We start from the raw sequence: 23,116 nt of genomic DNA on the forward strand, positions 1-23,116 counted from the left end.
TGCAATGACGATCCCGCGTGCCGCAAATAAGACCTGATGCAGCCAAATAAATAAATTTAAAAAAAAAGAAAAAAAGGAAGGGGAAGAAGAAACATTTGAGTTGAGCCTGGAGGAATAAATAGAATTTCAACAAGATTCAACAGAGAGAATTCCAAGCAGAGGCAACAGCATAAGAGAAGATATGGAGAGGCAGCACACCTAAAAAGTTAAGAAAATGGAGGTCAAGGAGGGGAGAGAGAGAATAAAAAGTTGCCACTGAAATATTAAGAATACTGTTCAATTTGTATGAAACTAACAAACACCTATATATCCACCTGGCTTGGTGGATATACCAAGCAGTGTTAGGACCTGGTCCCCTGCCTCAAGGAGTTTATAGTCTAGTTAGAGATAAGACATAATAGGCAAAAGGACAAGAATATGGCCATAATGAAGCAGATATAGCAGAATACACATAAAAAGATAACTGCTAATGTAAGACAACGGACTGAACCTACTCTTCATTATTTGGAAGAAAAAGCAAACACTAAATCAAAACTGCCTTGAAATACCACTTCACACCCACTAGGATGGCCACAATTTAAATTTTTTAAAAAAGGGAAAATAACAAGGGCTGGCAAGGGTACAGAGAAATCAGACTGTGCCAGCAGGAATGTACAATGGTGCAGGTGCTATGGGAACACTTTGGTAGCTCCTCCATAAATTACACAGAGAATGACTACATGATCCAGCAATTCTACTCCTAGGTATATATCCAAAAGAATCAAATGCAAGTGTTCAAACAAAAACTTACACATGAATGTTCTTAGCTGCTCTAAATCACAACAGCAAAAAGGTGGAAATAACCCAAATGTCCATCAACAGATGAATCGATTAACAAAGTGTGGTGGGACTGCCCTGGCGGCGCAGTGGTTGACTCTGTGCTCCCAGTGCAGGGGGCCCAGGTTTGATCCCTGGTCAGGGAACTAGATCCCACATGCATGCCGCAACTAAGAGTCTGCATGCTGCAACTAAGACCTGGCGCAACCAAATAAATAAATGAAAAACTAAGGAATTAAAAACAAAACCAAAAACAAAGTGTGGTATACTCATACAATGAATGGATTATTCAACCATAAAAAGGAATGAAGTACTGTTATATGCTACAACATAGATAAACCTCAAAAACATTATGCTAAGTGAAAGAAGCTATACACAAAAGGCTGCATATTTTATCATTCCATTTACATGAAATATCCAAAATAGGCAAATCTACAGAGACAGAAAGTAGATTAGTGGTTGCCAAGGCCTGAGGGAAGGAGAAGACAGGGAATGTCTACTTAATGGGTATGTAGTTTCTGTTAGGGGTGATGAAAAAGTTCTGGAAGTAGGTATTAGTGATGGTTGCACACTGTGAATATACTTAATGCCACTGAGTTGGATACTTTAAAATTATTAAATTTTAGGTTATCTGTATTTTACCATAATTTAAAAAAAAATTAAAAAGTGAATGCTTTCCTTTAGGAATGTAGATAAGGCAAACACAGTTCCACTCTGCCAATGCTACCAGAGCACTCAGATAAAATAATGACAGTCATAGAAATAGCTAACTTTTACTGAGCACATACTACGTGCCAGACACTGTTCTTCACATTTAAGTAACTTGCCCAAGGTTACACAGGTAGTAATTAGTGGAGCTGGGATTTGAAACCAGCCAGTTTTGTTTGAGTCCACACTTTAAAATCAATATATCCCATTATATAAAGTTTACACAATAGAACATGTGTACTATCTTTTGGGGACATGAACTGACACTGGAGATGTAACATTCTACTTTAGGTAGAAAAGAAGAATGGATCAGCCAAAGTACATTTAGTAATAATGGGTTATTGTAATCACCAATATGTTGTTCCTGCATTTTAACAATCATCATTTGAAACTTCTGATAAGTCTGTCAGTTTAAATATAATCACTGCTTTATTTTAAATCACAACAAAGATATCTGTGACCATCCACAGGTCTATTTGGAAAATATAAGGTTAGGAAGGGCTCTAAAGACCATTATTAGCAGAAAACATATTAAGGACATGAGAAAGTGATAAGTGAGAAGGAATGCAAAAGAAGGCTAGTGAGTGAATCAGTCCTTATATCTGTATAGCTCAGAAATTTGGATACTGTAAGTCTATGACAGGATCTAGAAGTCTATATTTTTAACAAGTATCACAGATGATTCTGATGCAGGTCATCTGTGGACCACAAACCCCTAAGAATGCCTGGCCAATAGAGAAAAGCTTTGGTGGTCCATTAACTTGTGGATCCAAGGAATTACTTCCTGGAGGTCCATTAGGAAAAAAAAGTCAAGCGATGGACCGATAAGTACTCAAGTACTATGTTTTCCGAGGCCCCCTGAGAACCCTGCCTTGTGAAGAGTAGGAAAGCATTTTAATTAGTAAACAGATTTACTGAGTATCTACTATACTCCAGAGACTGTGCTAAGTAATAGGAAATACATAGTGACAGGCAGATAGCTGGAATCTAACATAGAAACAGGTAGGGGAGTGAAAAATACAGGGAATTAGAGAAACTTCCTCTACCTAGGACATTTATCTCTTGGATAAACGGAAGTTATCCAGCTGTCTAAAAAGAGCCCTCAAGTGGCCAAGAGACAGTACTGCAATACTTAATTTCAAAGGGAGAGACTGCACTGGAGCTTCAGCATAGAGGACAAAACATAATAAAAGTTGTAGTGTTAGGCGGGAAGCATCTGAAAACTTTTGTTTTAGAAGCCCGCACGCCGCAACGAAGACCCAGTGCAGCCAAAAAAAAAAGAAGAAAGAAAATACAATTCTTATTAAGACTCAAGTTAACCAATCAAGAATGGTTAACCAATCATCCAATGAAGAGAAATTTTAATGAACCTACTCCTCAGCTTACAAAGTTTCAAACCTTAGCCAAGTTACCAAATGTAGCATTGGTGAAAATTTCCTGGAAATTTCTCCATGGCTTTTAGGGAAAGGAAGAGAATCATAAATGAAGTGTTATTCTTGGCTCAGAGATATAAAATTTCACTTTTGAAATTTTGCCCTGGAAGGTAGGCTCTTCATGGAGAGAAGGAAGCATGCACAGTGATAAAAACAGTAGGTAGGAAAGAGGCAGATGTTCAGATGTTGTATGTCTAATGGGTAGTAATAAATGAAGCAACTTCTATAACTACCTTTGAGAAAATCCTCAGTTGCTAAACAGTAGTTTCTAATCAAGAAACTATTTCAAGTAGTATATACTTCAATCAAATATATAGTTCAATGTTCCTAAGCCTTAAATCTCAGTACGGGATTTAAGACTCAGTTGTAAATCTTAGATCTTTGCCTCAAAGACACTCAAAGGCCTCAAGTTTAATACTTACCCACACACATTTTGACATCATTCACAGTGAAGTCTGGATCTGGCATCCTATGAAACAAACACTAGTAAGTATAATGGGAAGCACAACTACTCTAGTCAGGTGAGTTTTTTCTTAAAGAACTAAGAACTCCCCAGTCAAGACATATCAATCTTCATATTGAGGATTAAAATATATTTGAAATATAAATGTATATATATGTATATATATATACATAGGAAAAAAGAATATATGAGAAAAGGTTAATAGGGATTATCTCAGGGTGGTAGATTTTAGGAGATTTAAATTTATTTTCTTTATAGCTCATCTGTATTTTCTCACTTACCTATAACAACACACTTTTAGATATTTTCAATGATCTATGCTTTGGATTATCCATACTGCATTGTCTATAGCCCTGGGTGTAACGTGGCCATTTTGCAACCACATCCAATCAAACAGCAAACACTTACTTTATTCCAAGTCCATCGGAGTTCTTGAAAATCAGAGGATCTCTTAAGCCACCTCGCTGGATATACTCTACATTAAAATCTGTCACCATAGGAAAACAATTGTTAGAAAGGGAAAAGGTTTAGCTGGAAAAAGACAAAAGGACCATAAAATGGATCCTAAATAATAAGGTAGAGATGGTATTTGCTATTTCTATGTATACAGTTTTGCTGTTAGATAATACATGCTTGTTATTAAGAAGCATCTCTTAAGGTATAGGGAGAGCACACTGAGAAGCAGGGCTCAAGGGGTTTGCTAAATCTATACTTCCACAATAATTCAGAATTTAACCAACAGGGGATAGTACTATTGAGTCATCTCATAAATCCTAAGCAGAAATCATCGCCCTGTCACTTAATAGCCTAAATATGTAACTCTGTCCACTACAATACATACCATGACATCCTTGGAAGTTTGCCAAGGAACAAAGCTGCATGATACACATAGAGCTCAGTTTTGGTGGGGCAGGTACATGCATAAAAGGATTTTTATTATACTATTCTTAATTAAACCCAAACCAAGGGATGGGAGAAGAAGAAGGAAGAGGCCTTTAGGGAAAAATTCCAACATTCTTGCCCTAATAAACGCTTGCTTTTTCCAATATAGCAGAGAATGACTCACAGGGTGGGAGGACTGGGGCGGGGGTGTGTGCATGAGTGGCATTGAGTAGTAAGAGAAAATACAGATAAATAGCATCACAGCATCAACAGGCAGTACTTTGGCTGCAGAGATGCTGAGCCCACAGCTCCCAGAGTCTACAACTTCCTACATCAAGGGGCTGCAGGTCTGAACCCAAATGATACTGACCTCTTCCTTCCATAAAAGTAACAAAATTTGCATTATATTTGTTGGTGTGGAGTTTCTCTTCCAAGTCAAAAGTTCTTTTTCCTTCAATTTCATCATCTGAAATGCCATCATCTTCATAGCGTCGTCGCATGGTACCACGCTGGGGAGAGAGGGACATAAGGATGAAATCATGTACTTTTTCATGCCTTTCAGTTGCTATGTTAAGCATCAATTTTCCTTGCCTTATAGATCTTTTTCTCAACCAAAGGTCAGCTAATAGTCTCAGAATGTACAAAATTTTAAATGAGTCACTAGGTTTCCTACTTTGTACATTTTACCACTGCTAACTCTTTGAGCCTAGAGATATAAATTTACAACGAAAATATGACCAAATTGGGTCTACTTAACATTTTATTTGTCTATCATTGCTTAAACTGTCTTCATAGACATTACAGGCCAGGATACAAAACATAATTTTTTCATGGGGAAGGCCCTTTCTAGATTAGCTTTCTAAAACAACCTTCAAGAATAGACTAGAACACTTGAATTAATGAAACAGAAACTCTTTTACAGCAGATAAAGAAAGTTAATCTAAACAACAGTATTCCAAACAGCAGACCATCAATACTCAGCATTAAGGATAGTGTCTTGCCAAAGAAAGATACACAAATGGCCAAAAAGCACATGAAAAATGCTCGGGATCAAATGGCCAAAAAGCACATGAAAAATGCTCGGGATCATTAGTCATTAGGGGAAATACAAATTAACACCACAACGATACACCACTTCACACCCAATAGGATGGCTATTATCAAAAAGGTAGACGATAACAAGTGTTGGAGGGCATGTGGAGAAACTGGAACCCTTATACAGTACTGATGGGAATGTAAAATGTTGCAGCCATTTTGGAAAACAGTTTGGCAGTTCCTCAAAAAGTTAAACACACAGTAAGTTATCCTATGACCCAGCAATTTTAATCTTAGGTATATATCCAAAAGAATTAAAAACGCACGTCCATACAAAAACGTGTACACAGATGTTCATAGCAGAACATTATTTATAATAGCCAAAAGGCAGCAACAACCCAAATGTCGATCAATTGATGAGTGGATAAACAAAACGTGGTATATTTACACAATGGAATAGTAACTGGCCATAAAAAAGAATGAAGTACTGATATGTGCTGCAATATGGAAGAATCTTAAAAACATGCTAAGTGAAAGATGCCAAACACAGAAGACCATAATCACATTTTTATTTTTTTACTGTACGAATGGACTTTATTGTTTGCAACAGGAAGTGGAAGAGAGGATACGACAGATCCGGCTCCTGGGGCAGCTCCAGACTCGGTCACCGCCCTCAAAAAGTCATAATTTTATTTACATGAAATGTCCAGAAGCAGCAAATCCACAGAGATAGAAAGTAGATTAATGGTTGCAATGGGCTGGGGAGAGGGAGAGATAGAAAGTAACTTTTAACAGTATGGGTTTCTTTTGGGAGAAATTAAAAATGTTCTAGAATTAGATAGTGGTGATGTTTGCACAACTCTGTGAATATACTGAAAACCACTGAGTTGTACACTTTAAACGGGTGAATTTTATGGTATGTGAATAATCTTGTAAGCTTTTTTTTTTTTAAGATAACACGTTGCTTTTGCTGCAAATTTACCTTTTGGTATATTTTACTTTAGCCAGTGTTAAAATTTGTCGAAGTTTCTTGAATACATACACATAGGACAATTCACGTGGGAGGCAATGAATGGTAAAGTAGCCCTACTCCAGTATGTGCTAAGGACAACCAAACCTGGAATTTAAAGTTAGATATTGATGATCTAGAATTGATTACATGGCACCTGAATTTATATAAACACATAAGAAAATGAGACACTGTAGAAAGGTCTCTTAGGGAATGGGATCAGGGAAAGGGCAGAAATAAGTCATAAAAAATAAAAACTACACACAGAGGAGAGCACACCAGAGGAGAGCAAGATTCAATTTAGCAGTTTTAGGTAGAAACACTGATAGATACCTGATATCTTTTCCATATTTGGTAAAAAAAACTTTATAACACTCTTGGGCTTCCCTGGTGGCACAGTGCTTAAGAATCCTCCTGCCAATGCAGGGGACACGGTTCAAGCCCTGGTCCGGGAAGATCCCACATGCCGCAGAGTAACTAAGCCCATGTGCCACAACTACCGAGCCTGTGCTTTAGAGCCCGCGTGCCACAACTACTGAAGCCTGCACACGTAGAGTCCGTGCTCCGCAACAAGAGAAGCCACTGGCCCGCGCACTGCAACGAAGAGTAGCCCCCGCTCGGGGCAACTAGAGAAAGCCCACGTGCAGCAATGAAGACCCAACACAGCCAAAAAGAATAAATAAATAAAATAAATATTAAAAAAAAAACACAAAAAACTTTATAACACTCTTACCTAGCACTTTGTTGCCATAAATCACAGCTCAAAGGCCAAAAGACCTAATTTAGTAGACCTCTCACTCTAAAAATGCCATCACTGCTCAAAATATTTTTAGTTACCTTTATATTTGAAAGGGGGGGTGGTATTTTCACTGACAATTTCTTAAATAGGTTCGTTTTTTAGAAGACACCACTCCGTTCTCTTCCTCACCTTATTTCATATATGTGTCTTTGAAGAGAACTCCAAAAGATGAGTTCCAAGTATGTCAAAAAGCAGGAACAATACCATCGGAATAAATGTAGTTTCCCACAATAATCACTTTTAGAAAGCATTCATTTGTGCCCAGAAATAAACCCACGCATACATGGTCAATTAATTTATGACAAAGGAGGCAAAAATATACAACGGGGAAAGGATAGTCTCTTCAACAAATGGTGTTGGGAAAACTGGACAGCTACATGCAAAAGAATGAAACTGGAGCACTATCTTATACCATATATAAAAATTAACTCAAAATGGGTTAAAGACTTAAATGTAAGACCTGAAACCATAAAACTCCTAGAAGAAAACATAGACAGTAAGCTCCTTGACATTGGTCTTAGCAATTTTTTTGGATCTGACTCCAAAGGTAAGGGAAAACAAAAACAAAAATAAACAAATGAGGCTACATCAAACTAAAAAGCTTCTGCACAGCAAAGGAAACTACCACCAAAATAAAAAGGAAACCTACTGAATGGGAGAAGTCATTTGTAAATAATTTATCTGATAAGGGGTTAACATCCAACATATATAAAGAACTCATACAACTCAATAACAAGCAAACAAACAAACAAACTGATTAAAAAATGGGCAGAGGATGTGAATAAACATTTTTCCAAAAAAGACACACGTGGCAAGAGGCACATGAAAAGATGTTCAATGACACTAATCATCAGGGAAATGCAAACCAAAACCACAGTAAGGTATCATCCTATACCTGTCAGAATGACTATTATCAAAAAGGTAACAGGGACTTCTCTGGCTGTCCAGTGGTTAAGACTCCATACTTCCACTGCAGGAGGTGTGGGTTTGATCCCTGGTTGCGGAACTAAGATCCCTCATGCCACATAGAATGGCAAAAAAAAAAAAAAAAAAAAAAAGTGACTTCCCTGGTGGTGCAGCGGTTAAGAATCCGCCTGCCAATGCAGGGGACACAGGTTTGAGCCCTGGTCCGGGAAGATCCCACATGCCGCGGAGCAACTAAGCCCATGCGCCACAACTACTGAGCCCGCGTACCACAACTACTGAAGCCTGCGTGCCTAGAGCCCATGCTCCACAATAAGAGAAGCCAGTGCAATGAGAAGCCCGCGCACCGCAACGAAGAGTAGCCCCCAAAAGCCCACGCGCAGCAATGAAGACTCAATCAATCAATCTATCATATCATCTAGCAATTCTACTACTGGGTATCTAACCGAAGAAAACGAAAATATGAATTTGAAAAGATATATGCGGGACTTCCCTGGTGGTCCAGTGGGTAAGACTCCATGTAAGCAATGTAGGGGGCCCAGGTTCGATCCCTGGTCAGGGAACTAGATCCCGCATGCGTGCTGCAACTAAGAAGCCCACATATGCAACTAAGAGTCTGCATGACAAAACTAAGAAGTCCACATGCTGCAACTAAATTTCCCACATGCTGCAAGGAAGACCTGGTGCAGCCAAAAATAAATAAATATTTTTTAAAAAGAAAAGACATATGCATTCTTATGCTCCCTGCAGCATTATTTATAATAGCCAAGATATGGAATCAATCTAAGTGTCTAATTGATTGATGGGTGAATAAAGATGTGGTATATGTGTACACACACACACACACACACACACACACACACACACACACACACACGATGGAATACTACTCAGCCATAAAAAGGAATGGAATCTTGCCATCTGCAGCAACGTGAGGGTTGAGAGTATGACGCTAAGTGAAATAAATCAGGCGGAGAAAGACATACACTGCATATATATGGAATCTAAAAACCAAAACTAACAAAACAAAATCCAGAGTCATAAACAGAATAGACTGGTGGTTGCCAGAGGGGTGGGCGTGGTGTGAAACAGGTGAATAGGATTATGAAGTACAAACTTCCAGCTATAAAATAAACAAGTCATGGGGATGTAATGTACAGCATGGGGCAATATAGTCAATAATACCATATTAGCTTTGTAAGGTGACAGATGGTAAGGAACCATTGTGGTAACCATTTTGCAATGTATACAAATGTTGAATGTTGTACACCTGAAACTAATATAATATTGTATGTCAATTATACCTCAATTTCAAAGAGAAAAGAAAGCATTCTTTTGCATAAATTCTAATATGCACATCAAAAAAATCCCAGTCATATTTTCAAACTTTAACATTTCCTAGGTCAACTATTACCGACTCTTTTTCAGTCAAGATATCATCATCTTGATTATCCCAACATTTCTAACATGGTAGCCTGAAGTTCTCTGTCTCTTCTTTCTTTTTATATGCTTTTATTTTTCCTATATTCAAGAAGAATTATTCTTCCATTTGTACTTTCAATATGGAAAATGTAAGGATATAAGGAAAACTCCTGCCCCAGCCAAGCTATGCCCATTTCTTAAGGACTACAGAAAAATTAAATTCTTGTTTTCTTTTGATTGTTGCAATTGGGAGGTCAACAGTAATGTGAAATTATTTGTGCTGGTTTTAACACTGTCAAGGATAAGGGTCCCCCCCACCATTCTCCTATCTATATGTAAACCCTGGTGAAAGTAAACATCTACGGCAAATCTCTAAGTGCTTAAAAAACATATTCAATCCTCAAAATAACCCTGGAAATAAGTAGTCAATGACACAATCTGCTACAGGTGAAACTCAAAAGGCAATGCCACTTTAACACTAAGGAAAGCAGCCACCAATCTCCTCCAGCCTACCAACATTACCAAATAATTCTAAATGGTTTAACTAGCATGCTGTGCTTTTTTAAATTCTAGGTGCTTTTTGGCAACCTAAAGGATGTTTCTGGCTTCCCATAGACACCAGCCCTTGCTGAACCCAGTGTCACAGTAAATAGTAGGCACAAACTGAACTATGAAATCTATTCCAACCACATTTTCACTCAAAAGCAATTTGTACTTTCCAGGGTTAACAGTGAGTTTTACTCCTGAATAACCAATTATCATTTATTCTATTTAGATTACCAAACTATATAGCAAACTCATGTTTTCCAACTCACCATGAGCAAACTCATGGTGGCGCAGTGGTTAAGAATCTGCCTGCCAATGCAGGCGACACGGGTTCGAGCCCTGGTCCGGGAGGGTCCCACATGCCACAGAGCAACTAAGCCCGTGTGCCACAACTACTGAGCCTGCACTCTAGAGCCCGTGAGCCACAACTACCAAGCCCGCGTGCTGCAACTACTGAAGCCTGCGCACCTAGAGCCTGTGATCCACAACAAGAGAAGCCACCGCAATGAGAGGCCCGCACACTGCAACGAAGAGTAGCCCCTGCTCGCTGCAACTAGAGAAACCCCACGCGCAGCAACAAAAACCCAACACAGCCGAAAAAAAAAAATTTAGAAACTGCCTTAAAAAAATACTTACCACTCCTGATCAGGTGGTAATTAACTATATTAAATGGTAAAAACAGCCACATAAATGGAATATTTAGTTAACTCAAGTACTGACACATAAGATGAAGGGCTACAGATACTATACTATACTATACTATACTCTCCTCTCCTCTCCTCTCCTAGATGGTTAGCTGTAGAAAAGACAATGGTGGGAATTCCTTGGCGGTCCAGTGGTTAGGACTCCACACTTTCACTTCTGAGGGTTCGGGTTCAATCCCTGGTCGAGGAACTAAGATCCCACAAGCTGCAGCGTGGCCAAAAAAAAAAAAAAAAGACAATGGTGCAAGAATAGATGCAAACAGGTATCCACTATTACACAGAAACATCTGGCATTCTCTTTTCTAAACATGTGTAAATGGAAAGCAACCTTTAAAACTATAAAAATTTTAAAAATTAAAAAAAAATTTAAATGGTGCTGGGACAACTGGATATCCACATGTAAAAGAATGAAGCTGGACCTCTACCTCACACCTTATACAAAAAAACTAACTTAAAATGGATCAGACTTAAATGTAAAGGCTAAGACTATGCAATTCTTAGAAGAAATTGTGGTGTAAATATTCATGACTGTGGATTAGGCAACAGTTTCTTAGATAAGACACCAAAAGTACAAGTAACAACAACAAAATAGATTAACTAGATTTCTTCAAAATTAAAACTTTTTTTTTTTTTTTTTTTTTGCGGTACATGGGCCTCTCACTTTGTGGCTTCTCCCACTGCGGAGCACAGGCTCCGGACGCGCACGCTCAGCAGCCATGGCTCACGGGCCCAGCCGCTCCGCAGCATGTGGGATCTTCTCAGCCTGGGGCACGAACCCGCGTCCCTTGCATCAGCAGGCGGACTCTCAACCACTGCGCCACCAGGGAAGCCCCCAAATTAAAACTTTTTGTGCTTCAAAAACACTATCAAGAAAGGTAAACGGCAATTTATAAAATGAGAGAAAATATTTGCAAATTATATATCTCATAAGGGTCTAATATCTAGGATATATAAAGGACTCTTACAACTTAAAAATGAAAAGACAAAATATAAAATTAAAGTGGGCAAAGGTTTGAAAGAGTATTTTTCAAAGATATATAACTGGCCAATAAGCACATGAAACATCATTAGTCTTTAGCTCATCAGTCATTAAGGAAATGCAAATCAAAACCACGAGATACTACTTCACAACTACTAGGTAATAAGTGCTGGTGAGGATGTGAAAAAAGCAAAACCCTCATACACAGTTAGTGGCAATGTAGAACAGAGCAAATCTTTTTTTTTTTTTTTTTTTGCACTACGCGGGCCTCTCACTGTTGCAGCCTCTCCCGTTGTGGAGCACAGGCTCCGGACACGCAGGCTCAGCGGCCGTGGCTCACGGGCTCAGCCGCTCCGCGGCATGTGGGATCTTCCCGGACCGGGGCACGAACCCGTGTCCCCTGCATCGGCAGGCGGACTCTCAACCACTGCGCCACCAGGGAAGCCCCAGAGCAAATCTTTTGGAAAACAGTCCGGCAGTTCCTCAAATTGGTTAGAGTTACCATATGACCCAGAAATTCCATTCCTAGGTATTTACCCAAGAGAATGAAAACACGCCACACAAAAACATGTACGCCAACATTCATAGCAACATTATTCATTATAACCAGAGTAGATGGACACCCCAAGGGTCTATCAACTGACAAATGGCTAATAAAATATAGTATATATCCATACAATGGAATACAGTTGAGCAGAAAAAGGGAGTGAAGTACTGATAAATGCTACAAACACAGATGAACTTTAAAAAACACACTAAGTGAAAAAAGCCAATCACAAAGGAATACATATTTTATGATTACCTTTATCTGAAATGGACAGAATAGGCAAATCTATAAAGCCAGAAAACACATTAGTGGTTGCCAGGGGCTGGAAGGAAGAGAGATGGGGAAAAACTGCTAATGTGTACTGGGTTTCTCTGGGGTAATGAAAATGTTCTAGAATTAGATACTGGTAATGTTTTCACAACTTTGTGGATTTACTAAAAACTATTGAATTGCACACTTTAAAAGGGTGAATTGCCTAGCATATGAATTCTATCTCAATACAAAATAATGATGGGCAATCTGTAAAAGAATAAAGGTAATACAACATACATGTTTAAGTAAAGCAATGTATTTTTATAAGAATAAAGTTTGATGTAGACCAATAGAAGACACATTGCCTGATATCATTTTTTTGAGAAAGCAAAGTCTTTTTCTAAACAATTTCCATAGACATTTCAGTTGATTTTATATGAAAGGACACACAGACAAGTGACTAAAAAAAGTTGTTCAGTATTTAATGAACTACCATGATGTGCCAAAAATGCAGAAGCAGTTTGTTAGTTCTGAGAATTTCCACTCCATCTACTGATATAATTCACCACATTAACAGATTAAAGGAGAAAAATTACATGATCAGCTAGATCTGAGCTGTCCAAAATGTTAGCTACATGTGACTATGAGACTTAAATTAATTAAGATTAAATACATTTTCAACAAATGATGCAGGGAAAACTGGGTATCTGCACGCAGGAGAATGAAGTTGGACCCTTACTGACACCATACAGTACAAAAATTAACTCAAAATAGATCAAAGACATAAACATAACTGCTAAAACTATAATAAAATTCTTAGACAAAAACATGGGAAAATCTTCACAGCATTGGCTTTAACGAGGATTTCTTAAACGATATCAAAAGCAAAAGCAAAAAAACCAGACAAAATGGACTTCATCAAAATTTTTAAAATTTGGGGACTTCCCTGGTGATCCAGCGATTAAGACTCTGCGCTCCCAATGCAGGGGGCCCGCGTTTGATCCCTGGTTAGGGAACTAGATCCCGCATGCCGCAACTAAAGATCCTGCACGCGGCAAAGAAGATCCCACATGCACAACTAAGACCCGGCACAGCCAAATAAATTATTTTTTTTTTAAATTTGTGCAAAGGACACTAATGACAGAGTGAAAAGAAACCATAGGGAGAAAATATTTGCAAATCATATATCTGATATGGGATCAGTATCTAGAATATATAAAGAACTCTTACAACTCAACAACAAAATAAACCCACTTCAAAAATGGGCAAAGGACTTAAACAGAAATTTCTGCGAAGAAGATACACAAATGGCCAATATGCACCTGAAAATCAAACCCACAATGAGATACCACTTCACATCCATTAAGATTCCTATCATCAAAAAAACACAAAATAACAAGTGTTAGTCAGGAAGTAGGGAAATTGGAACCCTTATGCATTGCTGTTTGCAGCCTGTGTAAAAAAACAGTCTAGCAATTCCTCAAAAAAGTAAACACAGAATTGCCATATGATCCAATAATTCCACTTCTAGGTATATACCCAAAAGAACTGAAAGCAGGGACTCAGACACCTTGACACCAACGTTCATAATAGCATTATCCACAATGGTCAAAAAAAAAAAGTGGAAATAGTCCCAAATTTCCATTGACAGATAAATAAAATGTGGTGTTTATATATACAATGAAATATTATTCAGCTATAAAATGAAATGGAGGTCTGATACATGCAGCAACATGGATAAACCTGCAAGACATTATGCTAAGTGAAATAGGTCAGACATAAAAAGATAAAATATTGTATGATTCCACTTATGAAGTACCTAGAGTAGACAAATTCATAGAGAAAGTAGATTAGAGGTTACCAGGGGCTGGGTGGAGGAGGAATGGGAAGTTACTGCTTTATGATTACAAAATTTCTATTTGGGGTAATGAAAACAAGTTTTGGAAACAGTAATGATGGCAGTACACTGAATTAATACACTTAAAAATGGTTAGAATGGCAAATTTTGTTATAAATATTTTACAATTTCTAAAAATTAGTAACGTAATATATCAAAAATCTCCCTTTGAGAATCACTGTACAGGAACTTCCCTGGTGGTGCACTGGTTGAGAATTTGCCTGCCAATGCAGGCGACACGGGTTCTATCCCTGGTCCGGGAAGATCCCACATGCTGCGGAGCAACTAAGCCCGTGCGCCACAACTACTGAGCCTGCGCTCTAGAGCCTGCGTGCCACAACTACTGAAGCCTGCGTGCCTAGAGCCCATGCTCCACAACAAGAGAAGCCCCCGCTTGCCGCAACCAGAGAAAGCCCATGCACAGAAACGAAGCCAATAAAAAAAAGAAAAAAAAGAATCACTGTACAATTCTATCATTTTATATCAAATAGTTTTTCTTGCTAAGATAATCAACCTGTGAGAATCAGGAAATATGGCGGTATTATTTTACAAAGAAAAAGAAAGGTAAAACTGACCTAAGTTAACCCTCTCAGAAAACAACAGAAAAACAAGAAAGTAAAAGTGTCTAAAGGGAGAAATTATCTAGTGTCAATTCTACTATTGCTACTTTCTGTGTTATCTTAGGCACTTAAGTAAATCATTTAACCTCTCTAGATCCTAGTTTTCCCCTGGAGGTAAATAATTCAAGGTCCCTTTGTGTTCTAAAATAAAGTCCTCAACAATCTGATCCCATCTAAGATAACAGCCTTGCTCCCTTTTACATTATACCATGTTGAAATTTTGCTACATACGGGTCCCCCAGGTCTGCCTGCCCTTATTCATAGACTATCTAAATTCCAGACCTAGCCCTCTCTGTCCTGACCAGAGACACTGAGAGAGACCAGTGGTGGGTTGGCAGGGTAGCCCTCCTAGGGACTTCCACATCGTCCTGCTGTCTGCCTACCCCCCATATTAAACAAACCTCCGTGTATCTCAATCAACCAGATGTTAGAGGCAGTTCTTTCTGGAGAGCTTAGGCAATTCCCATTCCCCTAGGGATACAAAGGAGTCAGAGAATGAAGAAATTGTATAAAGTATGAAAAGGCAGTTAGTTTTTTATTAATGACACCCACAAGGGCTACTGCTCTGAAGGTGAACTATGATGCTAGGGCAAAATTACAGTAGTAATAGCAGTTAACATTTGAGTGCTTACCACGTACCGAGTACTGTAATAAGCACTATGCATGTATTAACACATAGAAGAATAGTATCCTCTCTACTTTATAAAAATAAAAAAGGCAAATGTAGGATAGAAGTAACTTGCCCAAGTTACAAAGTTAGTAATTGGTGCAGCTGAGATTGGAACCCCAGCACTTTGGTTTCAGAACCAATGGTCTAACCACCCTATACTACTGAAATCATTTTGGAATGAAACTTCAGCCAGACCAGTAGCTTGAGACAGCTGGAAGTAACTGTCAAAGGAAGAAGACACCCAGACAGCTGAAATGACTCTGTCAGCGAGAGGAAGTAAAGTGGTGGGACCTACTGGCAACAAAGGAGACTATCTATAAATCAGAAAACCATGCTTGGTAGAAAGAAGATTAGCAAAAGACCTTCCCTAAGGTTGGAGGTTTCTGATATTTGCTAAGGGATACTACATTTCTAGCTATGCCACTATTTATTTAACATTCTACCATTCCTGACTTCTAATTCTAGCTTTTACTTGACAAATTATCTTACGGGACATTCAGCTATTCTGGCTGAAATAAAAATATTGCTATTCCTAACCAGAGATCATTTTATTTTATATCAGAGTGCTTTGAACTTAGTACATTTATTGTGTATGGTATTAAAATTTGTTCTCATTCTCTGTATTTGTAGTCAGTGACATTTATTACACACCTTCTGTAAAAATGAAATTGCCAACTTTTTTTTTTAAGCAAGATTTCTATGTCTCCTATTTTCTCTAAGATTCTGATCTGAGATAGATCTACCCCACTACCTGATAGAAAAGTTTTTAATTACACAGCCTCTTTGCTGGTGATGGTATAAGAAGCCAAGTAATAACTGGATTTTCATGTCCACATCATGATACTGCTTTAAAAAAAGTTTGGGGCATCTTTTTACAAATTTATAAAGCTATGTGGATTAAATCTGAATCTTTCCAACATATACCAAATCCCCTATTTGATAAGTGCTTAATAAGCTCTTACACATCTTTAAAGAAAGCAGCTGAGGTTCTCAACTAGCCTCTATCACAAAAGTATGGACATATACATACCCTAAAAATCAATTGAACTTTAAAGTGGTGTTCTCATTTTCTTTCTTTCCATATTTTTGAAAACCCATCATTACTGTAAGATCACACACTGGGACAGGTACATATGTAGATGGATCGTTGCCTACCACCTTCCTATGTGTGTATGTGTGGTTTGTGCTATAAAAATTATTTGAGGGGACTTCCCTGGCGGTCCAGTGGTTAAGACTTCGCCTCCCAATGCAGGGGGTGGGGGTTCGATCCTTGATCAGGGAGCTAAGATCCTACAAGCCTCGTGGCCAGAAAACCAAAACATAAAAAAAACCAGAACAAATCAATAAAGACTTTAAAAATGGTTCCCATCAAAAAAAAATCTTAAAAAAAAAAGAATGAGAAAAATAAGTTCTTAAAAAAAAATTATTTGAACACTTACTCATTCATAAAACAGGACACTGAACATGGAGTAACAGCCAGATGCTCTGCATACAAAGATAAAAGGCACAGTCCTAGCCCTGAAGGAGACTGCTGGCCAGTAGGGGGAGACAGATATGTAAATAAATTACAGTATTACAATTCAATGTGATAATGTACTGTATTAAGATAGGTAGATACAAATGTTATTAGAGTCCAAGAAGAAGTAACAGAATGGTTGGTGAAGGCTCCACATAAGAGAAGAAATGTCTGTTCATTCATAATAACTTTACTGAACACCTACTAAGTGCCAAGGACTATAGATACAGACTCTATATTGCTCCTCTATAGCAGTGACCTCTTCAAACTTTTTTGGGTTTCCCCCTCACCCTACTGGATTACTCAGGACCTCCGTATTAAATGAGAGGGTGTGGATAACATTTTTCAAAAATAAAAGCTTATAATCTTTGTTCAGAAAATGTGATAATTTCATTACACCTCATGAGGGATTTTAATGGAAACACCCTAAGGTAGTACAAGAACAGCAGGAACCACTGCCTTACAGTGACTGAACCTTGGGCCCAAGTTTTTACCTTTTGATTTAACACTTACTGGCCCTTAAAATAAGAGGCCTGACCACAAAGATAAAGGAAGGCACATGCTTAGTTTTAACACGACTGCTTTAATGTATTACAAAGAATGTGTACTGATCAACTGACAGGGCTGAAAAGCTTGCATTTCTTTTGTTGACAGTTCAGCCTTCAAATATTTTCTGGGCTAACTGAAGATCACGTTCTGCAGAGATCAACAGTACACAGAACACTTTCTATATATGAAAGACGTTAGCAGATCACAGTAATTCCAACAAGGCAGAGTAATCCATAAATAGAATTTGGCAAGAAGCTTTATTCACACCTAAGTCTCTGATTAAAAAAGATAGCTGAGAAGGCACAATGCTCTGAAGAAGAGGGATATATAACACAGAGTGAACTTTTCCCCTAAAAGTTCCCTCAGAACTAATATCAAATACCTACTATATACAGAATGATCCTAAATTTCTGAGTCAGGATACAGTTACTCAACCACAAACATGTCCTCCAAAAAACCAACTGGCTGAGAAATGAGTTAAAGTGCTGGATCTCTTCCACCAACATGCCCTGCTTTTCTGCATACTATGTGGTATAATCAACTGTTCAGTGTGCTTGCTGCACAAGTAACCATGATATCGCCACAATTCTGTAAAGAAAAAAACTGTGGCTACAAGTAGCCAAATCATTCTCTGAAATTCAGGATGAAGACAGGCATCTCAACACCATCTTTAAGAGGAATAATCTTAGTTCAGACATTATAGAAAAAGCACATTTTTATTCCCCTAAAGGTTTTTACTAGAATATACATACATTCTTCTTCTTGGATACTGGCAAAAGTAGTACTCAGCAATATTACACTATCAACATGCAAATGTTCAATCCGTTTATCCTCCCAAAGTAGCCTAGTCAAGCCATCAGAGAAACTGGAAATAAGTAACAACATTTGTCAATGTCCAAGTCATGTTGGGGGTTTTACTTCTTTTTTAGATTTATTTATTTATTTATGGCTGCGTTGGGTCTTCGTTGCTGCCCGTGGGCTTTCTGTAGTTGCAGTGAGCAGTGGCTACTCTTTGTTGTGGCGCGCGGGCTTCTACTTGCGGTGGCTTCTTGTTTTGGAGCACAGGCTCTAGGCGCACAGGCTTCAGTAGTTGCAGCAAGTGGGCTCAGCAGTTGTGGCGCACGGGCTTAGTTGCTCCGCAGCATGTGCGATCTTCCTGGACCAGGGATCGAACCCGTGTCCACTGCACTGGCAAACAGATTCTTAACCACTGCGCCACCAGGGAAGTCCCAAGGGGGATTTATTTCTTAAATAACTGGGAAATAAAGATGTGTAATTCCCCACCCTACCTTCTATCCCGCTTTCAAATCTTCACCTCCTTTTAGTAACCATAGAATGATTTTTAAACTCAGCACTCTTACTATATGACACTCAAAAATTAATCTACTCATTGCCAACCCCCCCCAAATTAATCTGAATTAAGTGAAATCATTACCCAAAAGGAACATAAAATGTTTGCTTTTTCTAATTGTTCACCTCCTAGAGCAGAAAAGGGAATTTTGGAAGGCCTAATCACTAGGAAATAATCTTCAAATGACCTGCACACAACCAAAATGGATAATACCACCCACCAAAAATGGAAACAATAATGAACTCAGTAATATTCAGTTTATCCCTCAACTCAACAAATTTCTTAACTTTATTTTCATTAGCCAATGAACATCCATTGAGATTCAAATACTCCCTAAACACTCATGTTTACTGCCTGGTTTGTTTCTATAGCAACAGACACCCAGAATCCAGAAACAAAGATAATGCCTAGTTTTTTCACCATCTTCGGTAACTGATGCAACTGTAAGCCATTAGTATGATATGTGGCACAAGCCATGCCATTTCAGTTCCTAGAAGGTAAAGACTAGGGTATTTGTTAGGCAAAACAATTTGTAGAAAAAGAAAAAGCCCCTAGAAGTTTACCTTAAATCTAATGGGGAAGTAAGAGTGTGACCTTTCTGCCAGTCACTGAGAAAGGTACTGCAAACCTAAAAGGACAGCTTGTTCTGGAAAACACTAACTCTAGACATTTACTCAGTAAATGATATGAACCATTAAATGTGTCCCACATGCTGCTTCTCCTAAATTTTAGGTGAGTTTGGGGAGACAGCAAGCAGTCACTTGAAGCCAGATGATATTAGATAAATGTACCTATCTCCAGTCTTGCTATATTCCTCTAATCAGGATGCTTTTCTCTATGGCCCTCCTCTCTGGAGCTATGATTAATGTTTTGATTCACAGACAAAGATCAATCTCTTCACCAACACATGACCTCTTTCAAACTGTCAAACTTGAGATTTAGAGGAGTCATGAAATTTCATGTTTAGGAACAGAAGCTCTGGAAGGAACTGGCAAAAGATGAAGAGCTGGTATTTTAAACTGTCCCCCACAAACACATATACTCCTCCCCTTTCCCACTACCATGATTATATTATAATCCTGCCAAGACCTTTTTCCTTCTCATCTTTCAGTCACTCATTTGTGCCACCCAAGGAAGGTTAAAGCACAGAAAACTATGTCTTCACTTCTGAATTTACCTAGAAATGTTAGTGTAAGAGTGGTAAACTGACCCATAGCATTGAGAAGCCCAAGAGCAAAAGGAATACTTAGATAAAGCAGTTATACTCAAGCTATGAGAGAAACCAATAATGCAAATTAATGACCACATATTTGCTAACTTCTCCAGACATCTAAAACATTACCAATCACCTTCAACCAAGTGAACAATCTTAGAAAATTCACCTTCACATATGACCCTATTTATTACTTATTATTTTTAGCAAAACTACATAATGAGAACAAAGGAACTGGAGTCAGAGTGGGTGTGGGCCTGGTCTAAGTACCGGTACTTGGAGCTTCAAATTCCTGAAGCTTCCATTTTCTTGTGTGAAAATGTCAAGACTTTCACTTAATGCACAGGATTGTGGTGAGGTTTAAATGAGAACATATGCACAAGTACTCTGCAAACTGTAAAGCGTCCCATACATAAAAAAAGGCTGAATGTAGTAGTGGCAGAGTCTAGGGTTCAAATAATGGTTCTGCCTCTCACTGTACATGAGCTACTTTAATAATTAAAATAGAAGCCATCACACAGGACTGTATGAGGATTAAGTGAGATAAAAGACGTGAAGTAGCCAGCACATGTCCAAAAAATATTAGCAACTATGGTTTTGAACAGGAATCAACACTGGACTGGGAAACAAACTATCTTTCCCAAAAAGAGCGGTTTATGCGGCTAGAGACAAGTCATACCTCACATGCCTTTTCTCAAACAGCATTAAACATCAGATAAGATTTTTTCCTCCCTTATCATCCCAAGTGGCAAAGCTTCTAATAAGTTTCCTAAGTCTATCCCTTTCACGAGCTCTTTTATGTTTTCACCATCTCTATCTCCTTACATCAAATATCTAATCCTAGGGATGAAATTTCAGGAAATGCAGCACCTGTACCCTCTCCATCCCCACACTGTCAGCAATTTAATATGAAGTGGTCATTGCTGGAAGGTGTTATTTGGGAGAAGCCTAAAAGTCTAAGTGGTAGAGCTGGCTCTACTGTTGTTGATTTCTGGGTAGCAGGAACTTAAAGGAATGGTCATATGTGAACAGGGGAAGTGCGGAGCCAGAAGATAGAAGAGCTATGTGCTTATATAAGAACAAGTTTTTGGACATTAAGACAGAGAGAAGGCTGAAGACAGACTAAAGGAGAAAAGAGAACTGACCAACAAAACTGGAAGGTTTAGAACACAGTTCAATTCTTGACATAAAATAAATTTCACACCTCCCTGCCTGTGTTGCTCTAAAATCTCAGAAAGTGCTATAGAAGTAATCATGTACATTTACAGAAAACAACAATTAAATCATCTATTGCTATGATTCTCTTGTATTGTTCGGATGTAATGAAAGAAAACCCTGGTGAAAAGTATACAATTATGTTAGAATTTTATACTGCCAAGAGAAAGGGCAATAACCAAATAAACTGAAATGATTTAATAAATTGTAATTCATCCTTCACTATACTTGTTAGGAAGCTTGTTTAGTAGTGGAAGGAAGTTCCTGAGAGAGACAGAGTAAAGAATCAAAACAGGGACCTAAAAAGCTCTTTTCCCACCATCATCCTCATAGAGATTCTAAGCCTGTGTGTCCCACAGCCTTTGTACTAGGACTTACAGGACTTACATGTCCTGAGTACTTACTATAGGCTGAGTTCTGTCCAAGACAGAACAGAAATAAATAGAAGAGAGCGGCTATTTTCAAGAAGCTCATAATTTCTTTGGAAAACAGAACCCACTTAATTAAGAAAAGACTAGAGGCACAGGCAAGAGCAGAATGAGAACGAGAACTTAAGAGTAGGTTTAGACAATCCAATTTCACACAGGTGCGTGTTGCTATGAAATGCTACAGCTAAATATCAATGTGACTAGATGTTACTACATTTTCTATCATAATAATAGGTAACATATGAATGCTTCCTTGTGCTAAGCATTTTTGAGCCCATTTTTCTAGCTCATTTATAATCCTCACAACAACCCTATGAAGACAGTAAAATGCCAATTTTAGTTATGAAGAAAGAATCAAAAAGGTTGGGTAACAAGCCAGGATTACTCAACATGTAGCTGAGCTGGGACTCAAATACAGCCAACTATCATTGAAAAAAGCCTATATTCTAAGTTAAACTCACAGAAGCAGAAAGTAAAATGGTGGTTGCTAGGGATTGGGGGAAGGAAGAAACAGGGAGTTGCTGTTCAGTGTGTATAAAGTTTCAGTTATGCAAGATGATCTGTTGCACAACACTGTGCTTATAATTAACAATATTGCACATTTAAAAACTTGTTGAGAGGGCTTCCCTGGTGGCGCAGTGGTTAAGAATCTGCCTGCCAATGCAGGGGACACGGGTTCAAGCCCTGGTCCGGGAAGATCACACATGCCGTGGAGCAACTAAGCCCATGCACCACAACTACTGACCCACGTGCCGCAACCACTGAAGCCCGTTTGCTTAGAGCCCATGCTCTGCAACAAGAGAAGCCACCGCAATGAGAAGCCCGCGCACCGCAAGGAAGAGTACTCCCTGCTCGCCGCAACTAGAGAAAGCCCGCGCGGCAGCAACGAAGACCCAACACAGCCATAAATTAAATAAATAAATAACAATAAAAAAAATAAAAACTTGTTGAGTACAGATCTCAGGTTATATATATATATATATATTTCTTAACCACACAAAAAAAGTGCGACTCCCCTTCTGCAAAAAAAACACAGACAAAAAATAAAACGAAACAAGCCTACATTCTTACCCCTATGCCAGAAGTTCTCGAACTTTTTGGTTTCAGGAATCCCGTACACTCTTAAAAATTACTGAGG

General features: G+C 38.4%; 1 protein-coding gene across 3 annotated transcripts in view; it reads right to left on the minus strand.

Annotated features, from left to right (window-relative positions):
• The window catches only part of KDM2A (lysine demethylase 2A), a 105,993-nt gene that overhangs the window by 38,988 nt on the left and 43,889 nt on the right, over positions 1–23,116 (minus strand). For all 3 annotated transcript variants that reach the window (XM_033402377.2, XM_049714159.1, XM_033402378.2), the window contains 3 exons: positions 4,673–4,811; positions 3,829–3,907; positions 3,380–3,426 (listed from right to left, as the gene is read on the minus strand). In XM_033402377.2, coding sequence (XP_033258268.1) covers positions 3,380–3,426; positions 3,829–3,907; positions 4,673–4,811 — 265 coding nt within the window. The remainder of the gene's footprint in view (positions 1–3,379; positions 3,427–3,828; positions 3,908–4,672; positions 4,812–23,116) is intronic.

Source organism: Orcinus orca, chromosome 8 (assembly GCF_937001465.1).
Source record: "Orcinus orca chromosome 8, mOrcOrc1.1, whole genome shotgun sequence".
Taxonomy (NCBI): Eukaryota; Metazoa; Chordata; class Mammalia; order Artiodactyla; family Delphinidae; genus Orcinus; species Orcinus orca.